The 24096-nt window shown below is 34.8% G+C and overlaps 2 protein-coding genes across 2 annotated transcripts; both read left to right on the top strand.

The window, feature by feature from the left end:
- Nucleotides 1-3120: 3120 nt before the first annotated feature.
- Nucleotides 3121-3633, top strand: LOC118037044 (uncharacterized). The gene has a single exon (XM_035042930.1). It carries the CDS (start codon nucleotides 3121-3123, stop codon nucleotides 3631-3633), a length of 513 nt encoding a protein of 170 aa, XP_034898821.1.
- Nucleotides 3634-8185: 4552 nt separating this feature from the next.
- LOC118037045 (probable terpene synthase 6) lies at nucleotides 8186-20789 on the top strand. Its single transcript, XM_035042931.2, has 8 exons — nucleotides 8186-8307; nucleotides 8720-8906; nucleotides 18501-18587; nucleotides 18951-19323; nucleotides 19407-19625; nucleotides 19737-19878; nucleotides 20010-20258; nucleotides 20490-20789. Exons 1-8 carry the CDS (start codon nucleotides 8209-8211, stop codon nucleotides 20787-20789), a joined length of 1656 nt encoding a protein of 551 aa, XP_034898822.1. The 5' UTR covers nucleotides 8186-8208.
- Nucleotides 20790-24096: the final 3307 nt, after the last annotated feature.

Below are 24096 nucleotides of genomic sequence, written 5' to 3'. Positions count from 1 at the left end.
TTGAGAAAAAATTAAATTACAATTTTCACTGGATTTATATGTTGTAGAAAAACCCAGCACTAACAAGATATGCCCACATATCACAAGACTCAATCAAGTAAAAAGAAGCATCATCATCATCATTCATCTCCTCCTTAGTTGCAATGATTATTATATTCATTTTGTAAATGCCATAAAAAGATATCTCTTTTCTACAAATATATCACTTTTTTGTAAGTATAAATTTATCACTCTCAAAAAACATCATTAAAACATTTTTACTCAATAATAAGCTAAACATTAAGTTCTTTATAATGTTAGAACATCAGGTTAGGTGATAAACTTTTTTATACTCATCTTTAGTATAACCTTCTCGAAGCCAATATCATAGAGGTTGATAAAATTCTTATATACAAATATTCATTATTCACTTCTTGATAAGTAAAAAAACATCCTTTTCTTTATGCTTATAAGTCATATTATACTAGTATCAACCTAGTGATCGGGATTAATGACAAGTTAACTTTAGAAACAAAAATAGTGAAATTCATTTTTGACACATAATTTGTATGGTAATCAACCTTTGAGTAATTGGCTTAATCAGTCTTTGTTTGTTTAGAATTTTCTTATTGTGCTTTATTTTTGCAATCAATAACTTTGTATCTAATTTTATTTGAAATGAATTACTTTCCATGAAATGTTTAAGCATTTTGCTTTGTTTGACAGCAAATTTTTTCTTTTGTTTCTTAATGTGTGTCTTCTCCTTCTTGTTCAACAATATTTAGTTTAGGAGACAAACTAGAAGACTTGACTCTTCTTTTAGACAATTTATCTTCCTCTTCTAATATCAATCTCAAAATGAGATATTCAACTCTCATCTACTTATGTTTATGTTTAAGATAGTTTTTGAATTTTTTTCAATATGGTGGGAATTTCTTAATAATTACAACTTGGAAGGATTCAATCAGAACCATTCCTTCATTGTGAATATTATGAAAGATGTTATGAAACTTTTAAACTTGACTTATCATTGCTCTTGAATTGACCATCTTAAATCCAAAAATATATCGACTGTATATTCTTCCATACCAACTTTAATTTGTACTTTAAATCCAAAGCTTCCTATAATGTCTTTGCACTTTTGACTAAACTATACACCATATAATATTTTGTTTGGTTCATTCAAGATGAGTTCTTACACATGACATCCATTATAAACCCATTTTTTGGTTCTCATAAAAAAAATTCAAAACAAAATGTTAGAAGAAAACCAAAAAAATATATAGCAATAAAAGAAGACACAGTGGCGCCTAGAAAATTACCAAAGTTTGGTTGAGAAAGTTCAAAAAAATACAAAGATTAAAATTTAACAATATGTTTTTTTACTAATAAAGGTCTTATTGACAAACAAAATTCAATTTAAGAAAGAAAAGTTCAAAATCAGATGTTTAGAGATTCAATTAAATTTTATTGAAAGATTAATTGAGTTTATGAAGAGTTTGATTGCAAGAAAAAAAAAATTAAGTGAATTTAGACTTTAACTAGAAGAAATTAAAGTTTGGGGGTCGAATTGCAATTGTTAAGAGCTAATTTGGTCAGATTAGAGGCTTACTTGCATAAATATTGAAGTTTGATGGGCAATAAAACAAAGGACCAAACTGGAAAAAGATACGTAAATATAGGGGTTGAAATTGATTGAATCAGGGGTTAAATTGAAGAAATTAGAGTTTGTTGATCAATCTTCTTAATTGGGCAACGATCTTCCACGGTGTTATTCTTTCAGTATTTATGAATTCTAGCCAGTGTTCTTTCAGTAACGTATAACCTTCTGGTAGATTAAGGATGATCTTTCCTCTTATCTTTCCATACTCATGTCAGTACATATCAAGATGCACATATATTCTAATGGATGTTTTATTTCATAATGGATATATCTGGATACATGGTGTTTTTCTTACAAGGATTGTGAGGATCTATGATCTATTGTGGGTGTGATCGATGATCCTTTTAGACTGGGAGTAATCCTATATATACTAAAGGATTACATGGTTGGAAAGAAATTTCAATTCTCTTTACATTTTGAAAGCGGCGCTTTATTTGAAATCTGGCGCAAAAAAGTAAGTCCATCGTCGCCGTCGCTTTCTTCTGTGAGCTGGTGGCCCTTGGATCGTGGTTTACGACAGTAGTGGCAGTCCTCGCCATGCATTAAAGCTTCGCAAAGCATTAATTCTGTCCTTTACCTGAAGGGATCTTGTTTAGGAAAATATCCTTCTCTAATTTCTGTAGATAAGGCACAGCCGTGTCTGATCCTTTTCGACCGCTGGAGACCACAAAGTAAGGAATCTTGTGGTGGCGTGGATCCATGTCTCTCTGGCTGCTGCCACTCTCTGTAGAGTTGATATTAGGAACTTCATTCCTAACATCCTTCTTTTACTGATAAACTTTTCGTCTACTATCATGGGGAATGGTTTCCTAGTGCTTGTATCTGTAGTCTCAGCTTTGGATGAACAAAAACCAGAAATACTTTATATTTTTGTGAAATATCAATCTTCAAATCAAGGTATTTATTAGACTTTAGGGATATTGTAGTATTACTCTCTTCTCAATACAAGTTTGTAATTCTTGTTATTCTATGATGATATGAGTAGAGTTGGTTTCGGGTTTAAATGTTGCTCTTTCTTTGTTATATCCTCAATTTTTATTACAACAAAATCCTGGTATCATTTTCGCTTGTGGAATAGATAATTGGCTAAACTAGGTTAAATAGATGTATTATTTTCTCTTTTATATTGTGATAATTATTTTTGAAGATTCTATTCAAATTCTTAACAAACTGGCATCCATTGTTTGCGCTAATAAAATTTATATTAATTTTATATATTTATGCATATAATTTATTAATTTATATAATACTGTTAGAAAATCTACAACGCGTTAACAGCTTGATTTTGACTTGAATTTAAAAATTTATATATATGCTCCTAAATAATTGTATTACGAGAAATTATGTAGCTAATGTACGTTTTCTCTCACTAATACTTTAATTAGCAAATCTCTTGCATTCATGTTTTCTATGAATTCTTTAGTTAAAGTCACTCAAGACTTACAAATCTTCCAAATCTTCCAGCACGTAAAATAGATATGCCCAGACCAGTACATGAGGAGCTTGAACGATGGAAGGCAGTTAAATTCCCAGTTCCGATTGCAGATTATGGCTTTTCTGAGCCAAATAAAATACTGCAGAAGGAGGTTTATACCTATGCAAAGGAAGACAACTTCAATGCCTTGTTTGGTCTCTTGTCCGACAAACGGGACCGTGTTTCATCAGAGGAAGTGCTCGATATCATTTTCAAACATGTTGCTGCCTCTGGAAATTCACTGCTTCATGTGGCAGCAAGCCATGGAAGCGAAGGTGTGATACAGCTACTGTGTCATCACTTCCCCCTCCTAATCACCAGGAAAAATTTCCTGGGTGATAATGCGCTTCATCTGGCTGCCAGGGCTGGACGGTTTGACACAATTCAAAATCTCGTCGAGCATGTGAAAATCGATCCTCATAAAACACTTGAACTTGCTAGCTTGCTGAGGATGAAGAATAATAAAGGAAACACCCCTTTGCATGATGCAGTCATCAACGGTTGTCCATCTGAATGAAGAAAAAAGAGATCTTCTGGTTTGGACATATGATAGCAAAGGACTTTTCCCAGTTAAGGCCTGCAATCATCTCGTGAATTCTGTTATGCTCTTATTTTTGGTTAAATCTAGCACCTCTAAAGTTGAAGCATTCACATGGTTGACAGCATTAGATAGATTAAGCACTAGAGACCTTTTTGCTCACAGAGGAAATCTTTGCTGTCGTGGAGAATTGTTTCCATTTTTACGTCTTCATAATGAGACATTATCTCATGTGGTGCTTCGTTGCCATGGAATATGGTTGCTTTGGGATAGAATTATGAGTAGGTGGGGGTGTGGTTTGAATTATGCGATATTTAGTTGATGAGTTGTTTCTTGGAATGAGAGTTTTTGTTACTGGAAAAATGCAAAGAAGCCAAAAAGATGTTAGGTTTAGCCTCCTAGAGGAGCTAAGTTCATATCAGGGTATAAAGCTAGAAAATGTAGCTTTTTGTGTTAGTATTATATTTGAGCAGATGCAGTTGCTTTTGGTAGAAGTCAATGATGAAGAATTGAGCTTAACATAAGAGTTATTTGTCCAAAATGTTGAGTGTTTTGGCTCAACTGATAACATCCCGTGGGTCAAGTTTAGAAAAAAAGTTAAATTTTAGTATTGGCTTTTGACATATCGGGTTTACTACTCTTTCAAGTTGGGACCTGGGAACAAGAAATATGGGAACCTCTAGAACATGGAAAAACAATGTAGTTCGGTTTTTAACCAATTAAATATAGAATGATGAAATTAGATTTAAAATGGATAGAAAACCGGTCTGAGTTAACTGAGTTAGCATGATAAATATGTAACTTAGGTAACAAGGGGCGAGTCAACCCGTCAATCTTGTGGCTTAGATCATGAGATCAGAATAATCTAGTAGAAAAAAAATCAAAGAAAACACAGCTCATTTTTTTCTTCTAAAAAAACAATGTCGAATGATGAAACTAGAAAAGAAAATAAGTAAAAAAAATAATATCAAACCGTATGAACTTTTCAAATTCATGACCCAAGTCATTAGACTAGAAGCATCACACATAGAAAAATTGTGAAGCCTAATCCCTAATCAATCAAATATTGAACGATGAAATCGAAAAAAAATTCAATTATACAAAAGTATTCAAAACAAAAAATAACAATTAAAAGAGTGATGATTAAAATTGAAATAAAAAATAAATTGGATGAGAACTATGAATTTTTTATTGAAGGTGAAATTAAAAAGAAAATTTTATTTTATAGAAGGACAAAAAAAAAATGAGGATCAAATCAGAAAAAATAATATATCACAAATTTGGACTAAAGGAAAAAATGAAAAGAAATAAAAAATCAAAAGAATAAAGATCAAATTAGAAAAAATAATATATCATAAATTGGGATGGAAGGATAAACTTAAAAATAAATAAAAATTTTACAAGAGAGCCCATAACAAAAATTAAAAATCAAAAGAATAAGGATTGAAGTAACCATACTTAATTGTGATTATTTTTTTATATCAACAGGAGTTTTTAATCAATATACATACAATGAAGCATATTGTAAAGATTATGTACTGCTTGTGGCCATCTCTGCCTGTTGGATTGGGCTCTTGCAAACTTCCATTATTCCACGTAGCCATACCTGGTTGGTGAGTTTTTGATTCAAGTTCATAACTTATACTTCAAGGGTCTTCTTGTTTATTATTGAATTATAAAAAATAAAAAATAAAAAGGCTTGTTGATTCATTTGCATGCTTGTTTTGCTTTTTGTATTTGTTGGGGATTATCGTGCCCTAATTTCTCATTCATCCCAGCTTCCCATTTATTTCGTTATATCACTGGGATGCTATGGTCTATTGATGGTTGGAGTTGGCTTGATGAATTTTCCAACTTGCCCTCAAGAAGCACTGCTAAGTTTCTTTTTTAACCATTAAAAAATATGCTAAGTTTACAATATGCTAAGTTTCTTTCTTTTTTTACAATATGCTAAGTTTCTTTTTAACCATTATAAATCCTATATTTGTTTGAAGGGTGAACAGAAGAGAGGAGACTGTGCATCCGGTGTTGAATGCTTCATGAAACAATATGATGTCTCGGAAAAGAAAGCAATCGAAGAGATACAAAAGATGGTCGCAAATGGATGGAAGGACATCAATGAAGATTGCATGAGGCCAACTAATGCTCCAATGCTTCTTCTTCAACATATTGTTAACCTTGTTCGAGTTACAGATGTTGTATATGGGGATGACGACGACGCCTACACGATCCCACTAAGTTTAAAAGATTATGTCACTTTATTATATGTTGAGCAAGTGCCTATGTGTGAATAATGGTGTAGAACTCTTACGCCGAGCTCATGCTAGAAACTCTCTATGAATGTTGCTGAATGCATTGTAATAAAACGAGCAGGTGACTCGTGAACATTATAATCTCTAAGATAGACTATAAGTGTGTGTGCTGTGTGTGTTTTCCCCCCTCATATATATATATATTGAATTTAAAAGTTGAGTTTGAATTCTATTTTTTTTTTTAAGTTAAATCTTGTTGTGAGTTATTTATTCTAAATTATATATATTATTTTTATATTACTTATGTATTTGTTTCATATAGGATTGTTGGTTTTATCACTCTCCATCTCTTTGTAATCTATCTTTTGAGGTTATATAAAATGGAATGAGCTTTAAAAATTAAAAATAAAAAAGTTTTAGATAAAAAGTTCTTCCTTATTAAAGAAAAACGAAAGATGGGGGGAACATTCTCTTTCAAAAACCAAAACTTTCCTTAGAGATAAACAAACCTTTATCACACAGTTACATTCAACAACCTAATATTTTTTGGAGTGACAACAAATTAAGAACAACTCCAAGAAATATAGGGTGCGGGAAAGAGAAATGTAGTGATAGCTATATGGATGTTAAAATACACCAAATTTGATTCAAGAGATGACCATATATTTTTGGAGTGACAACAGATTAAGAACAACTCCAAAAAATATAGGGGCGCGGGAAAGAAAAATCTAGTGATAGCTATATGGGATGTTAAAATACACCAAATTTGATTCAAGATGACAATATATTTTGGAGTGACAACAAATTAAGAAACAACTCCAAGAAATATAGGGGTGCGGGAAAGAAAAATCTAGTGATAGCTATATGGGATGCTAAAATACACCAAATTTGATTCAAGATGACAATATATTTTTGGAGTGACAACAAATTAAGAACAACTCCAAGAAATATAGGGGTGCGGGAAAGAAAAATCTAGTGATAGCTATATGATGTTAAAATACACCAAATTTGATTCAAGATGACAATATATTTTTGGAGTGACAACAAATTAAGAACTACTCCAAGAAATATAGGGGTGCGGGAAAGAAAAATCTAGTGATAGCTATATGGGATGTTAAAATACACCAAATTTGATTCAAGATGACAATATATTTTTGGAGTGACAACAAATTAAGAAGAACTCCAAAAAAATATAGGGGTGCGGGAAAGAGAAATGTAACTGATAGGAAAGGCTTTGTTGTGAACAAAAAAAACTCATATCAACGTCTCCAAAGATTACCTGCTGTATGTGAAGCGAAGGTATTAAAAATGTAGTAAGGAACACTAAAAGGCATGGTTTATATATTCAATATATAATTTTAATTATTTTCATAGTTAATTTTAGATTTTAATTATTTTTCTTACTTAGTGTTTTTATTATTTTTAAGTAGGTATTTACCTATATATCAATAGTTGATGTTTTATTTATTTCATTAAAATTATGAATTAAAAGACCATTGAGGTATATCAAAATTTTCTTTTCTTTTATATTGTTTGGGGTTGTAATTTTAGGGTATGAGAATTCTAATTCTATCCTTTCACTTTATATTATGTCAATTCCCTACAATCCTAAATCAAATTCTCTTATCTTTTTCATGCGTGTTCTCTTTTCTCTCTCCCTCTCTTTTTAGTTTTTTATTGTTAATATTTTCTTACTTATAATGATTTATTATTCTTTTAATCACACTTAAAAAATATTTATAACATTCTTTTTGGTTTACATATTCAATAAATAATATTGTTACGGTGAAATGGGAAAGTGATTTTACCTACATATTTTTGTTTCCATACATATTTCCTCTTCTCTCTCGCTCCCCCTCTCTTTTGCACTTTTTTTTTTTTAATATTTACATCTAATGATTTAATATTTTTATCTTAGAACACTCTTAAAAAGTTAAGTCCTAACACAAATGTTCTAGTTTTGATCGTATTTGGAATTGAGGTTGAATTTTGTTTTTGTTAAAATTTATTTTTTTTGTTTTAAATTTATATGTTAATGTTTTTAAATATTTTAATAAGTTGATGTTAAAAATAAAATTTAAAAAATAAAAAAAATATTATTTTAATATACTTTGAAGTAAAAAATAATATATTTTTAAACACCCATTTAGCATCAAAATCACGTTCATCTCTTTTTATTAAGGAGTTGAATAAGAATAGGTATAGTACACAACGTCAAGCCATTTCCCTATAAATAGCCTTCCTTTGATGACGATTTAGGTACTCGAGCATCGAAGTAGTAGTCTCTATTTCATTCAATAAAATGGAAAACACCAATCAACAAAACAATTCTCGTGGAAAGGCAGATTTCCCACCAAGCTTGTGGGGTTGTAGCTTCGCTTCATTTTCCTTCCCACAAACGGTAAACTACTTCTCTTCTGTGTGTATAGCAGTGTGTTTTTATTTTAATGATTTGAAGTATCAAGATAAAAAAAAAATTCAAAAACTGTATATAAGCTTTTAGATTAGTGGGATCTATTATCCAATTCTGCACTAAGATTATAATCTGATGTTTCACAATTTTTTTTTTTGTTTAAATTATATATCACTACTCTCTTCTTCTTTTAATTATAAAATCATATGCATCTTTCGTTGCCACTCCTCTCATATGTTATACTTTTGTCTAGCTGCTGATCACTTTTACTTTAAACAAAGACTTCATTTTTATTGAGTAAAACTCTATAAGAAAAAACATTTTCAATAGACTAGAAAAAATCACGTTGAGGATTGCTCAATGCTATCAAAATTCATATTAACTGAATATTTCACGGCAGGAATTCGAGTCATACAGCCGACAAGTAGAAGAGTTGAAGGAAAATGTGAGGGACATGCTGATGGCATCCAAAAAGGATCCAGTGGAACATATTGAATTCATTAATCTGTTATGTCGGCTTGGTGTGTCATATCATTTTGACAAAGAGATTGAAAACAGCCTCAAAGAAATTTTTGATGACCTTCCTTGTCACACCCCCTCAAAAAATTATAAAGGCGCGACATCGGCTGGCGATTTTCGTTGTGTTCTAATGATTTGGTTCTTTGGAGTCGCCACCTAGTATTTGGTCACTAGGAACCCTAACTGGTCTTTCAGAGATTCTAAGGCAAGGGACTGGTTGCGTAAAGGGAAGGTACTAGCACCCCTAGTACGCCCTACCTAAGGTAAGCTGCTTGGTGTTTGGTTTGCTCTATAGTCTATGGTGTTGGTGTCTTCTAAACCCGTCAATTTATTTTAGATAGAAATCTAAGGAAATTCCATGTGCTATGAAAGTTCGTTTTTTCCTTTAGTATTTCAAAAGTTGGTGACTCGTAAATCGCAAGGAAAAGAAGAAAAAAAAAGAACGAAGAAAATTTCACAGTTACATAAAAAACAATTTTATACTTTTCACGACTCGTAAACCGTGGAGAAAAAAATTAAAATTTGAAATGTTCTCGATCGCAACCAAAGCTTCTTTCAAACATGTGCGTTGATTTATTACTCCCGATAATATTTTGGATGTTCGTCCTTTTAAGGATTTCTTCATCCAAACATTAGCGGTGAACAATAACCACAACTTCTCCTCCCAAAATAAGATTTTTATAGTTTTTTGGAATATTGGCCAATACCCTTTGGAGTTTTACAAACAGGTTGTAAAATCCACAAATGCAAGAAAATGATTTGTGTTTAAGAAATCCATGCAAAAACACATTTTCAAAACTTCCAATATTTTTTTTTATATATAAAAAGAACATTCAAAACATGTTAGTGTATTGGCCGTATGCATGAAAACAAAACATTTTTTAATAAACATTTTTTTTTTTTTTTTATGAAAACCGGGTATTTTAATACCGGATTTGTATCTTTACAATATAAAAATACAAACCGGTATTGACCCAAAATACAGTAATAAAATTACAGAAAAATCACAAATTCTTTGAAATAATTTTTTTTTGAAGAATTTTTATTTTTTATTTTTTAGGGCTGGACCCAGCGGGGCCCACATGGCTGGGCTGAACCCAGCAGGCCTCATGTGAACAGTGAAATATATATGATGTGAACAGTGAAATAGCATTTCACTGTTCACGGTGAATTATATGTGGTGTGAACAGTGAATTAACATTTCACTGTTCAAGTGAATTATATTTCACTTCAACAGTGAAATGCAAGGAAATGGTGCATGCACAGTGACGAAGGGGGTGCAAACCTGGTGGCAGAAATGATGTTGAAGACGATGGCGAACACTCCCAGTGATGCTGGTGGCGGTGGACAGGAAGCCAATGGGGGCTCACGATGGTTCTGACGGTGGCAGTGGTTGGGAAGCTCGATGACAGCAGCTGTTTTCTCTTCTTCTTCCCCTTTACAGAGGCGTTGCTTCTTCTCTTGGTTTCCCTCAGTCAGCAATGTTCTTCCCTCTCTATGGCAGCTTTGTGGAGGCGCTGGTAGTGGTGGCCGGGGAGTGACTTGGACGGTGGTCGGTGACTGTGGAGTGCGGTGTTCAACCCTTCTTCCTTTTCTTCTCTGCGTTCCTCTTCAGCTATGTTCTCCTCTGCTTCCCTTTTCTCCTTTCTGCTCCCAACTGTGTTGTTGTCGACTAGGAAGATAGTGGTAGCTGGCGGTGATGGCTTTGTTCTTCTTCTTCTCGCAGCAGAGGCGCGGGTTGCCTCTTGGTTGGGAGAGAAAACCGTGAGTTTGTGTTCAGCTAAAAAGGGAAGGTCTTCTGTGTGGGAGCTGAGGGAGGAGAAGAAAAAATCTGCAGAAATTGGGCGAAAATGCTGGTTTTTGGCTGACTTTGGACCCCAATTTCTCCCCCCTCAGATCATCAAATTCGACTCTATTTATAGGCGGTGGAAGAGGGAAATCTTTTCTATGTTATGGAAAAATTGCAACCCTTGATTCAGTTGGAAAGCATCTCAACCGTTCGCTCAAAGTGTGCACCTCGAGCTGCCAAATTTGGCAGCTCAAGGCTGCGAACTGCCCGAGGTGGCCACTTTGAGCCACTCAACGGAGCCGTTTCTAACTTTTTCGACCCGACCGGACCATTCTCCGGGATAAAGGGGTTGCATGTGAACATGTTGGTGTAAGTTTTGTCGGATTTGGAGGCCACACGAGCCGGAAAACTCGCCTGGAAAGCAGCCATTCAGGCAGCGTTTTGAGGAAGAAAGTGAACAGTAAATTAAGGCACATTTTCCAAATTGGTCCCTGGTTTCGGATTTTCTCAATTAAATCCCTAATTGGCCCTTAAACTTCAATATTTATGCAATTAAGCCCCTGATTTGACTTAATAAATTCCTAAAAATCATAATTTGGCCCCAGAACTTTAATTTCTTCTAATTAAAGCCCAAATTGACTTAAAAATCAATTTTTTCTTGCAATCAAATCCTTTATAAATTCAAATAAAAATCCAATTAAGTCCATAAACATCCAAATTTGGGCTTCTCCTCAAAATTTAAATTTTCCTTCTCAATAGGGCTCTCATCCTTCAAGAAAATACTGTCAAAAATCCAATCTTTGTATCTTTATACTCCTTGACCAATTTTCTAACCATTTTCTGAGTGCTTCTGCCTTCCATTATTTTTCTAGCCTCTTTTGGCTATTTATTTTATTTATTTTTGTGGGGACCCAAAAATGGGTTACAACAGATGCCCCCTCTTTATAAAGCTTACGGAGCATAGGTTTTGCGCAGTAAGATTTATAAAGATAAACCAAAACTGAACTCCCGAAACTGATTTGGTTGGAGCTTGATCGCTCTGAAACTTTGTCTTTATAGCAATCCTCCTCAACCCAAAAACTATGATCAAAATTTAGTCATCTCGAGATCCCTTCTGGCGATCTCTTTTAACCCCAAAAACTTGGAATCCCATCTGGCGATTCTTCTTAACCAAGGCTAAAATATAAAGTCCCTTCTGGCGACCTCCTTTGACCAATATCGAAATGCGAGATCCCTTCTGGCGATCTCAATCAACTTGGAATCTCATCGGGCGATTCCTTTACTCACAACCAAATACAAAAATGCGTAATGGTCTCATTGTATGGGTGACCTACCCAGAAAAAAAAAAAATGAAGAATGGTCTCATTGTATGGGTGACCTACCCAGAAAAATGCTGGTCTCATTGTACGGGTGACCGACCCAAGAAAAATGCTGGTCTCATTATACGGGTGACGAACCCTAGTGCTGGTCTCATTGTACGGGTGACGAACCCTAGTGCTGGTCTTATTGTACGGGTGACGAACCCTAGAAAAAAATGATGGTCTCATTGTATGGGTGACCGACCCAAGAAAAATAATGGTCTCATTGTATGGGTGACCTACCCAGGGGGAAGAATTCTTAGTAAACTCCAATGCTTTTCTAAGAAATGGTTTCAATATGAGGTCCCTTCTGGCGACCTTCCTTGATGAATGTCGAAGTATGAGATCCCATCTGGCGATCTCCTTTAACTTGGAATCCCATCTGGCGATTTCTTTTATTCAAAGCTGAAATATGAGGTCCCTTCTGGCGACCTCCTTGGATGAATATCGAAATATGAGATCCCTTCTGGCGATCTCCTTTAACCAACTTGGAATCCCATCTGGTGATTCCTTTTTAACCAACATGAAATACGAGGTCCCATCCTCATCTTCTTGTTCGTGAGACTCCCTCTCAACATGAGCTTGCTTTTGAAATCGTATGTTGGATTCATCTCTCGTGTTGCCTCCTATCATATCTTGGGGAAGAAGTCTTCGACTTTTTTACAAGTAGCCCCTTTTTTCTCCAAATTTACGACTTGTCCTTGCCTCTTTGTCATGCTTTTGTTAAATGCTTTATCTTTTTCAAATCTACGGGCCCTCATCCCGTTTTGAAAACATGTAAAACCTTTCAGGAAATAATCTTTTATTGCCCCCTAGTGTGGAGTGCAACTATATGTCAAGAAGATCTGATTTGGTGCTCTCCAATTGATGGAGTCATCTCTTTAGTCATGTGTAAAAAGTTCTTTTAAGTAAAAGATTTCAAATGCTATGAGATCATATGTTTTATATATATATATATATTATATATATATATAAAAGGCTCTTTACAAAGAGAATTCATGGTCGGACTTTAATTTTGTTGATTGGGAAATTACGAAATACATCAAGCGTAATATTTCCTTACAGAGTCAGAATTCACGGGCCTAAATAGATCTTCTCCATCCATTCTAGATAACAATTAAAGCTTCTCCCAAAAACGCTTTCTTTACCACTAAAGGGCCCTCATTGTTTGGCGTCCATTTACTCTGACCTTCTCTTGGTAAAAGACAACATTTTCTTCAATATAAGATCTCCTTCGTGGAACCCTCAAGGTCGAATCCTCTTGTTGTATGATTTGGCCATCCTTCTTTGATAAAGTTGATGATGACAGATTGCGGATATCCTCTTTTCACTTATCAGATTCAACTGTTCACATTTAACCTTCTCCCATTCTAACTCTTCTAGCTCAAAGTCTATCAATACTCTCAATGATGGGATTTCCACTTCTAAAGGCATCAACGCCTCCATTCCATATACCAACATGTACGGGGTGGCTCCAATTAAGGTTCTAACTGCAGTGTGATATACATGAAGGGTAAATGACAACATCTCATGCCAATCCTTATAGGTGACTACCATCTTTTTGACATTCTTGTTAGCAGCTTCTACCGCACCATTCATCTTTGGTCTATATGGCGAAGAATTGGAATGCTTGATTTTCCATTTAGTGCAAAGCTCCATTATCATCTTGCCGTTGAAATTCTGGGCATTATTTTTCTAGTGGACCATATCGATAGATCAAATATCTTTCCATAAATTTCTTCACCACTTTTTTCACGTCATCAAAACATCTCAACAAAGTTTCGTCAGATGATTTATACAAAGTTTCCCCATCAAGATAGAAATCCATTGCTAACCTCCTCAACGTCTTCTTGTTGATTTTTGGATGCCTCCATGGGATATGTCTAGTTTTGGATGAAATTCTTGATATCATAGTGCCAAGGGTTTCCATCAATTTCTCTTTCAAACTGAGCAATAATGAGCTAAGTTATTTCTTATATCAATGTGTATTGGTTGTACCTTGTGCCCAAAGTCTATTCTAGCCATAGAAGCTGGCGTGACCAAAACATCAAAATGGTTTCATTCCCTTCCTAGATGGGTGAACTTTATTTCCTCAAATTCTCTAGCCCATCTAGACAAGTATTCTTGGCAAGGTCTCAACTTCTCGTCCTTGGTTTGCCCTTGTCCTTTCACTTGACAAATAATCAAAATCGAGTCTCCAATACACATCTATCTTTCTGATGTTTAGCTCTAATGCAACCTCTAAAATGCAAGCTTCAAACTTAGTTGTGTTGTTAGTGTACCCAAATTGCGACTTAACTAAAACCGGATACTGTTTCTTATTAGGAAAGATTAGCACTGCCCCCACTCTATTACCACAACACCCTCAAAGTACATAATCCAACAATCTGATTTCCCTTACTCGACTGAAAGCATATTTTTATCCAAAAAATTAAATCTTAACAGCCGATAAACTTTCACAACATGGTCAGCTAGGTGATTGGCGATGACATTCATGGCTTTCCTTGTCATATATACTATGTTGTACTCAGCTAGTAGAACTTGCCATTTTTCAATTCAACTCGATAGATATGGGTGGATTCAGTAGGTATTGCTTGATTTTCGTGAAAGCTTCTTCACATTCTTATTCCAAATTCCAAGATTCTTCCTCCTTAACAATTTGAAGATGAGGTCATAAGTCGTGGTTAATTGGGATATAAATTGAGTAATGTAATTCAAACTTCCCAAGAACCTCCTTACATCCTTCTTAGTCTTGGGAGTTGGCATAGGTTGAATAGCCTTTACTTAATCAGGGTCCACTTCTATCCCTTTGTCACTCATCATAAATTCCAACAACTTCCTAGATTTCACCCCGAATGAACACCTTGCATGGTTAAGCCTCAACTTGTACTTTCTTAGTCTTTCAACTAATTCCTTCAATATTTGGTCATGATTCTCTCCCTCTCTAGGTCATGTCATCCACGTATACTTTAATCTCTTTTGCATCATGTTGTGAAATAAAGTTACCCTGGCACTTTGGTAGGTGCCCCCAACCCAAACGGCATGACCTTGTAGCGGGTTTCCAAGTTTGTTCATGTTGTTCGTTTTTGTGAATCCCCTAATGTTATTTTCCTACCATTCTTCCTCTTCTACAACTAATATGGATTCTTTAAAGTCTGGCCATTCATTCTCAGTGTAAAGTGCAAGTGTAGTTATGGAAGATTCGTTTTGAAAAGAAAAATGATGTGTAAAAACACCAAGATGAACTTTTGAAAAGGCATTTGGAACCTCGATTTAAAAAGTTGAAAAAGGAAAACAACACAATATCATGATCAAACAAGCATTGTTGATTAAATCACCAAATGGAGCTTCTTGGGTCTCCCAATTCTAGAACATCTCTCCCTTTATGGATGCAAAAAGATATTATGGAGCATACATCCTAAGGATAGGCTCTAGTTCCTTTATGTGAGACATTGGGTAGGTTTACTACTTGGTCTCTAAAAAGGGTCTCTTGCTGTTCCAGTGATCACCCTCGTAAAGGCGATATGGAGGTCCAGCAGATAGTGGGATGGCACGTGTACCAATCACAATCAGTCTAAACACTCAGCAAAGAGTTGGGGTTTACACAAACTTAAACCTTGACTCAAGTCATAAGGCAAGCTGCTAGTCCCCCACTTAACCTTAAAGTTACAGGTGTGTGCCCTCATAATATAATAAGAATAATAAAGTGATGCATGACCATGCCATGTACGATAGAATGTAAAGATGTATGCTAAAGCTTTTAAACAAAGCATCGTAAGAAAACAAAAACCAATAACACATAGCCTAAACAAACAAAAATCAAGCTTAGTCCAAGGGTCCCCAGTGGAGTCGCCATTCTGTCACACCCCCTCAAAAAATTATAAAGGCGCGACATCGGCTGGCGATTTTCGTTGTGTTCTAATGATTTGGTTCTTTGGAGTCGCCACCTAGTATTTGGTCACTAGGAACCCTAACTGGTCTTTCAGAGATTCTAAGGCAAGGGACTGGTTGCGTAAAGGGAAGGTACTAGCACCCCTAGTACGCCCTACCTAAGGTAAGCTGCTTGGTGTTTGGTTTGCTCTATAGTCTATGGTGTTGGTGTCTTCTAAACCCGTCAATTTATTTTAGATAGAAATCTAAGGAAATTCCATGTGCTATGAAAGTTCGTTTTTTCCTTTAGTATTTCAAAAGTTGGTGACTCGTAAATCGCAAGGAAAAGAAGAAAAAAAAAGAACGAAGAAAATTTCACAGTTACATAAAAAACAATTTTATACTTTTCACGACTCGTAAACCGTGGAGAAAAAAATTAAAATTTTGAAATGTTCTCGATCGCAACCAAAGCTTCTTTCAAACATGTGCGTTGATTTATTACTCCCGATAATATTTTGGATGTTCGTCCTTTTAAGGATTTCTTCATCCAAACATTAGCGGTGAACAATAACCACAACTTCTCCTCCCAAAATAAGATTTTTATAGTTTTTGGAATATTGGCCAATACCCTTTGGAGTTTTACAAACAGGTTGTAAAATCCACAAATGCAAGAAAATGATTTGTGTTTAAGAAATCCATGCAAAAACACATTTTCAAAACTTCCAATATTTTTTTTTTATATATAAAAAGAACATTCAAAACATGTTAGTGTATTGGCCGTATGCATGAAAACAAAACATTTTTTAATAAACATTTTTTTTTTTTTTTTATGAAAACCGGGTATTTTAATACCGGATTTGTATCTTTACAATATAAAAATACAAACCGGTATTGACCCAAAATACAGTAATAAAATTACAGAAAAATCACAAATTCTTTGAAATAATTTTTTTTTGAAGAATTTTTATTTTTTATTTTTTAGGGCTGGACCCAGCGGGGCCCACATGGCTGGGCTGAACCCAGCAGGCCTCATGTGAACAGTGAAATATATATGATGTGAACAGTGAAATAGCATTTCACTGTTCACGTGAATTATATGTGGTGTGAACAGTGAATTAACATTTCACTGTTCAAGTGAATTATATTTCACTTCAACAGTGAAATGCAAGGAAATGGTGCATGCACAGTGACGAAGGGGGTGCAAACCTGGTGGCAGAAATGATGTTGAAGACGATGGCGAACACTCCCAGTGATGCTGGTGGCGGTGGACAGGAAGCCAATGGGGGCTCACGATGGTTCTGACGGTGGCAGTGGTTGGGAAGCTCGATGACAGCAGCTGTTTTCTCTTCTTCTTCCCCTTTACAGAGGCGTTGCTTCTTCTCTTGGTTTCCCTCAGTCAGCAATGTTCTTCCCTCTCTATGGCAGCTTTGTGGAGGCGCTGGTAGTGGTGGCCGGGGAGTGACTTGGACGGTGGTCGGTGACTGTGGAGTGCGGTGTTCAACCCTTCTTCCTTTTCTTCTCTGCGTTCCTCTTCAGCTATGTTCTCCTCTGCTTCCCTTTTCTCCTTCTGCTCCCAACTGTGTTGTTGTCGACTAGGAAGATAGTGGTAGCTGGCGGTGATGGCTTTGTTCTTCTTCTTCTCGCAGCAGAGGCGCGGGTTGCCTCTTGGTTGGGAGAGAAAACCGTGAGTTTGTGTTCAGCTAAAAAGGGAAGGTCTTCTGTGTGGGAGCTGAGGGAGGAGAAGAAAAAATCTGCAGAAATTGGGCGAAAATGCTGGTTTTTGGCTGACTTTGGACCCCAATTTCTCCCCCCTCAGATCATCAAATTCGACTCTATTTATAGGCGGTGGAAGAGGGAAATCTTTTCTATGTTATGGAAAAATTGCAACCCTTGATTCAGTTGGAAAGCATCTCAACCGTTCGCTCAAAGTGTGCACCTCGAGCTGCCAAATTTGGCAGCTCAAGGCTGCGAACTGCCCGAGGTGGCCACTTTGAGCCACTCAACGGAGCCGTTTCTAACTTTTTCGACCCGACCGGACCATTCTCCGGGATAAAGGGGTTGCATGTGAACATGTTGGTGTAAGTTTTGTCGGATTTGGAGGCCACACGAGCCGGAAAACTCGCCTGGAAAGCAGCCATTCAGGCAGCGTTTTGAGGAAGAAAGTGAACAGTAAATTAAGGCACATTTTCCAAATTGGTCCCTGGTTTCGGATTTTCTCAATTAAATCCCTAATTGGCCCTTAAACTTCAATATTTATGCAATTAAGCCCCTGATTTGACTTAATAAATTCCTAAAAATCATAATTTGGCCCCAGAACTTTAATTTCTTCTAATTAAAGCCCAAATTGACTTAAAAATCAATTTTTTCTTGCAATCAAATCCTTTATAAATTCAAATAAAAATCCAATTAAGTCCATAAACATCCAAATTTGGGCTTCTCCTCAAAATTTAAATTTTCCTTCTCAATAGGGCTCTCATCCTTCAAGAAAATACTGTCAAAAATCCAATCTTTGTATCTTTATACTCCTTGACCAATTTTCTAACCATTTTCTGAGTGCTTCTGCCTTCCATTATTTTTCTAGCCTCTTTTGGCTATTTATTTTATTTATTTTTGTGGGGACCCAAAAATGGGTTACAACATTCCTAATCTTCTTGAGAAGCATGACTTTGATCTCTACACTTTGTCACTACTATTTCGAGTATTGAGACAGCATGGATTCAAAATGCCTTGTGGTGAGTGCATACTTATAGCCTTTGAAACATTAATCAACATCTCCAAAAATAATTCTTTAATGAAGTACAGAGGCTGGTTTAGATCAAAGAAGTTTATCCTCCTTTGTAATTTTCTATGTTTCAATCTTTAGACTAATACCTGAAACTACTTCTTCCTATAAGTACACCGAAATGACAATTTTATTTTTGTAATGTGACTCGAAAATGACTCGAAAAAAAAAATGCAGTATCTTTGGAGAATACATAATTAGCAGTAATTTAAACTCTGGTAAATCTTTCTTTCACTTACAAGAAATAATCTTTCATAATTCACAAACATCTTTTGAAAATGGCTAAAATGTGTAGTATGCTTGTATGAATCAGTTGTGTTCGACAAGTTCAAGGACACCAATGGAGAGTTTAAGAAAACAATCATCAACGATGTGAAAGGCATCCTGAGCTTGTATGAAGCTTCGTTTTTAAGTGTGCATGGTGAACAGATACTGGATGATGCCCTAGTTTTCACAAAGGCAAACCTGGAGTCTTCGGCTATGCAATCAAGCCCACGTCTAGCAGACCATATTAGGAAGGCTTTGATCCGGCCCTTTCACAAAGGCGTACCAAGATTAGAGGCTAGAAAATACATCTCTTTCTACGAAGAAGATGAGTCTCGGAATGACACTCTACTCAAGTTTGCCAAGATAGATTTCAATCGAGTTCAGTTAATACATCGAAAAGAGCTATCCATTCTCTCGAGGTAATTTTTTGTTCAAGTTAGAGAGAGATATCAGACCAAGTTTCTATTGGAATTTCTTTACTCCGTTGCTATTTACATTTTAGGTGGTGGAATGATTTAAATTTTGCTGAGGAGCTTCCATATGCAAGAGATAGAATTGTAGAGATCTATGTCTGGGCAAATGGAGTCCATTTCGAGCCTCAATATGCTTTCTCTCGGATGATGGTCACGAAATATTTAAAATTTCTATCACTGGTAGATGATACATACGATGCATATGCATCTTTCGAAGAAATACAACATTTTACTAATGCAATTGAAAGGTTTGTTTCTTGTTACCTCATAGTCTGTCTTTCTCTTCTAAATCTTTCATAAACATAGAATTCGATACAAAGATGTTCAGGAAAGGACATGAAATTCTGTCTCAATTTCAGATGCAGCATGAATGCTATTGATCAACTACCTGGTGATTGCATGAAAGTTCTTTATAGAGCTCTTCTGAATCTTTTCAATGAAACTGAGAATGATATGGGAAAGCAAGGAAGATCCTATGCCTCATATTATCTGAAGGAGGAAGTATGAACATTTTTCCAGTCTCATGCATTCTTTTAATATTTCTAGCATAATATATTGTTATTGTATATATATTAATTGAAATATTGCGTAGTTTTTACCACACAATCTTTGTTTTATTTGTATGCTATTAGTTCAAAGAAGTGGTGAGAGGCTACCATGCGGAGGCGGAGTGGGCAGATAAATGCCATGTCCCAACATTCGATGAGTATGTGCGCAATGGATTAGCCACAAGTACTTATGGGGTAATTATGGCAGCATCCTTCCTTGGAATGGAAGAAGTTGCAGGAGGGGAGGAGTTTGAATGGCTAAAAAGTAATCCAAAAATTATTAAAGCTGGGAAGATGATCGGTCGTTTGAGGAATGACGTAGTGAGCCACGAGGTACGATGTCTGAATTCTTTAAAAAAAAATTACTTCGTTTAAGTGCAAAATTATTAGTTCAAATTAGGATATACTTAATAGTTTACAAGATTTTTCAATTATTTTCGTGCATCAAAAAAATTGAACCAAGGTTCAGCTCATGACTATTCCTGTCTTTCTTCTCAATTTTTTTCATTTTTTTCATGCTAGGTTTATTTTTTAACCATTATAACATCGTTTATATATTTGAAGGATGAACAAAAGAGAGGAGACTGTGCATCCGGCGTTGAATGCTATATGAAACAATATGATGTATCGGAGAAGAAAGCAATTGAAGAGATCCAAAAGATGGACGTTAATGTATGGAAGGATATCAATGAAGATTGCATGAGGCCAACGAATGCTCCAATGCTTCTCCTTCAACATTTTGTTAACCTTGTTCGAGTTACAGATGTTGCGTATGCGACTGATGAAGATTCCTACACAATTCCATTAGGTTTAAAAGATCATGTCGCTTTATTATATATTGAGCAAGTGCCTCTGTATGAGTAATGGTGTATAATTCCTGCTTTTGAGCTCATGGTGGAACTCTCTATGAATGTACTGTAATAAAACGAGCAGTGACTCGTAGATATATGTACTATATATTGGATCTAGTGTGTGTTTTGGTATGTATTGAATTTGATAGTTGAGTTTGAATTTTACTGAAAAAGATTTAAACTTTGCAGTGGTGATCTATATATTCTTAATTTATATATTATTCTTCTATTTTTTTTATATAGGATTGGTGATTCTAACACTCTTTCTCACTTGTAAACTATCTTTTTAAGGTTTATATAAGGGATTAATTTTTAAGATTGTAAATAGTTACAGGTCCCTTATTTTATTAAATTTGATAACTTGATAACTGAGTTTTGATTTTATATATATATAAAAAAGGAAATTTCAAGTAATATTTGCTAAAACCTTAAATGACCATAAATTATCTAATAAGATACTTTGAACTCTTGAAAAAAAAAATTACAATTTTCACTAGATTTATATGTTGTAGAAAACCTAGCACTAACAAGATATGATAAGACTCAATCAAGTAAAAAGAAGATGCATCATCATCATCATTCATCTTCTCTTTAGTTGCAAATGATTATTATATTCATTTTGTAAATGCCATAAAAAAAATCTCTTTTCTACAAACATCTCACTTTTTATAAGTATAAATTTGTCACTCCCAAAAAATATCATTAAAACATCTTTATTCAGTAATAAGCCAGACATTAAGTTCTTTCTAATGTTAGAAACATCAGGTTAGGTGAGAAACTTTTTTAAAACTCATCTTTAGTATAACCTTCTTGAAGCCAATACCTAAGAGGTTGATGAAATTGTTTTATACAAATATTCATTATCCATTTCTTGGTAAGTGAAAAACATTCTTTTCTCTATGCTTACAAGTCTCGTTGTACTAGTATTAGCCCAACAATAATCGAGATTAATGATCAAGTTAACTTTAGAAACAACAATAATGAAATTCATTTTTGGCACATCATTTGTGTGGTTATCAACTTTTGAGTCATTGGCTTAAACAATCTTTGTTTTTGTAGGATTTTCTTGTTGTGTTTTATTTTTGCAATCATTAAACTTGGTATCTAAAAGTATTCCAAATGAATCACTTTCCATGAAATGTTTAGCATTTTGCTTTGTTTGAAAGAAAATGTTTTCTTTTATTTCTTAATGTGTGTCTTCTCCTTCTTATTCAACAATATTTAGTTTAGGAGACAAACTAGAAGACTTGACTCTTCTTTTAGACAATTTAATCTTCCTGTTCTAATATCAATCTCAAAATGAGATATTCAACTCTCATCTACTAATGTTTATGCTTAAGATAATTTTTAATTTTTTTTCAATATGGTGGCAATTTCTTAATAATTACAACTTGGAAGGATTCAATCAAAACCATTCCTTCATCATGAGTATTATGAAAGATGTGATGAAACTCTTAAACTTGACTTATCATTGTTCTTGAATTGACCATTTTAAATCCAAAAAATTTATTGACTATGAATTCTTCCATACCAATTTTAATCTTTATAAAAAAAAATGTTCAAAAGAAAACCAAAAAAATATATAGCAATAAGAAGAAGACACAATGGTGCCTAGAAAATGATCAAAGTTTGGTTGAGAAAGTTCAAAAATATAAAAATTAAAATTTGACAGTATGTTTTTTTATTAAAAAAAAGCTCTATTGACAAAGAAAATTCAATTTAAGAAAGAAAAAATCCAAAAATCAGATGTTTAAATACTCAATTAGAATTTTGTTGAAAGATTAATTGAGTTTATGAAGGGTTTGATTGCAAGAAAAATGATTAGACTTTAATCGAAGAAATTAAAGTTTGGAGGTCGAATTACAATTGTTAAGAGCTAATTTGATCAAATTAAGAGTTTAATTGTATAAATATTGAAGTTTGATAGGCAATTAGGGATTTCATTGAAGAAATCCAAAAACCAAGGACCAAACTGGAAAAAATGTGCGTAAATATAGGGGTTGGAATTGACTGAAGCAGGGGCTAATTGAAGAAATTAGAAGTTTGTTGATCAATCTTCTTCTCAATCGGGAAACGATCTTCCACGGTGTTATTAAGCTGAAATGAATTCTAGCCAGTATTCTTTCAGTAACGGATAACCTTCTGGTAGATTAAGGATGATCTTTCCTCTTATCTTTCCATACTCATGTCAGTACATATCAAGATGCACATATATTCTAATGGATGTTTATTTCTAATGGATATATCTGGATAACATGGTGTTTTTCTTACAAAGGATTGTGAGGATCTAGATCTATTGTGGGTGTGATCCATGATCCTTTTATACTGGGAGTAATCCTATATATACTAGAGGATTACATGGTTGGAGAGAAATTTCAATTCTCTTTACATTTGAAAGCGGCGCTTTATTTGAAATCTGGTTGCAAAAATGTAAGTCCATCGTCGCCGTCGCTTTCTTCTGTGAGCTGGTGGCCACTGCTTGGATCGTAGTTTACGACAGTAGTGGCAGTCCTCGCCATGCATTAAAGCTTCGCCAAAAGCATTAATGCTGTCCTTTACCTGAAGGGATCTTGTTTAGGAAATATCCTTCTCTAATTTCTGTAGATAAGGCACAGCCGTGGCTGATCCTTTTCGACCGCTGGAGACCACAAAGTAAGGAATCTTGTGGTGGCGTGGATCCATGTCTCTCTGGCTGCTGCCACTCTCTGTAGGTTGATATTTTTTTTTTTTTTTTAGAACTTCATTCCTAACTATCATGGGAATGGTTTCCTAGTGCTTGTATCTGTAGTCTCAGCTTTGGATGAACAAAAAACCAATCTGCACAAGATGCAGAGCTGGATTAAAACTTGTTGCCTCCCCAAACTGGGCTAGGGCTAAATATCATTGACGAAGAGGAGTGTGTCCTTCGTTGACTTACTGGGGAGTTTTGTCTGTACTCCATTACACATTTTCTGATAACTGGCAGCTCATTTAATTCCTCTGCTCCTGGAGACAAATAGATTACGTTGGCTGCTCCCGTGTCGACAATTCTTTTGATAAACGTTGGATCTGCTCCCTGCATAAAATTCAATCAGAGATAAATCCTGAATGATTCTGGAATAATGGAAAGGGATCCTTATTCATGTTTCAGACACTATACATTGGGGCCACAACTGCATACAAAGTTACAAGCCTAGCTGATAACAGGGGTGACTGCAGCGGTGAAAACCCTTCGATTATATACTGAAGCCAAAATAGAGAAATTGTCATACAAATGTTTGGTCTTTTTCTATAAATTTCTTGTTAAAAAGATCCAAAGGAAGAACCGTAGTTCTAATCAT

The sequence above is a fragment of the Populus alba genome, chromosome 19 (assembly GCF_005239225.2).
Source record: "Populus alba chromosome 19, ASM523922v2, whole genome shotgun sequence".
Taxonomy (NCBI): Eukaryota; Viridiplantae; Streptophyta; class Magnoliopsida; order Malpighiales; family Salicaceae; genus Populus; species Populus alba.
The sequence above is the reverse complement of the archived record's forward strand: the minus strand, read 5'-3'. Positions and strand labels throughout refer to the sequence as shown.

Bases quoted from the DNA above. Each gene is read 5' to 3' on its own strand.
- LOC118037045 (XM_035042931.2), top strand. From the start codon at position 8,209: ATGGAAAACACCAATCAACAAAACAATTCTCGTGGAAAGGCAGATTTC. The intron at 8,308-8,719 runs GTAAACTACTTC...ATTTCACGGCAG, and splicing joins CATTTTCCTTCCCACAAACG to GAATTCGAGTCATACAGCCG. The intron at 8,907-18,500 runs GTCACACCCCCT...ACAACATTCCTA, and splicing joins AATTTTTGATGACCTTCCTT to ATCTTCTTGAGAAGCATGAC.
- LOC118037044 (XM_035042930.1), top strand. From the start codon at position 3,121: ATGCCCAGACCAGTACATGAGGAGCTTGAACGATGGAAGGCAGTTAAA.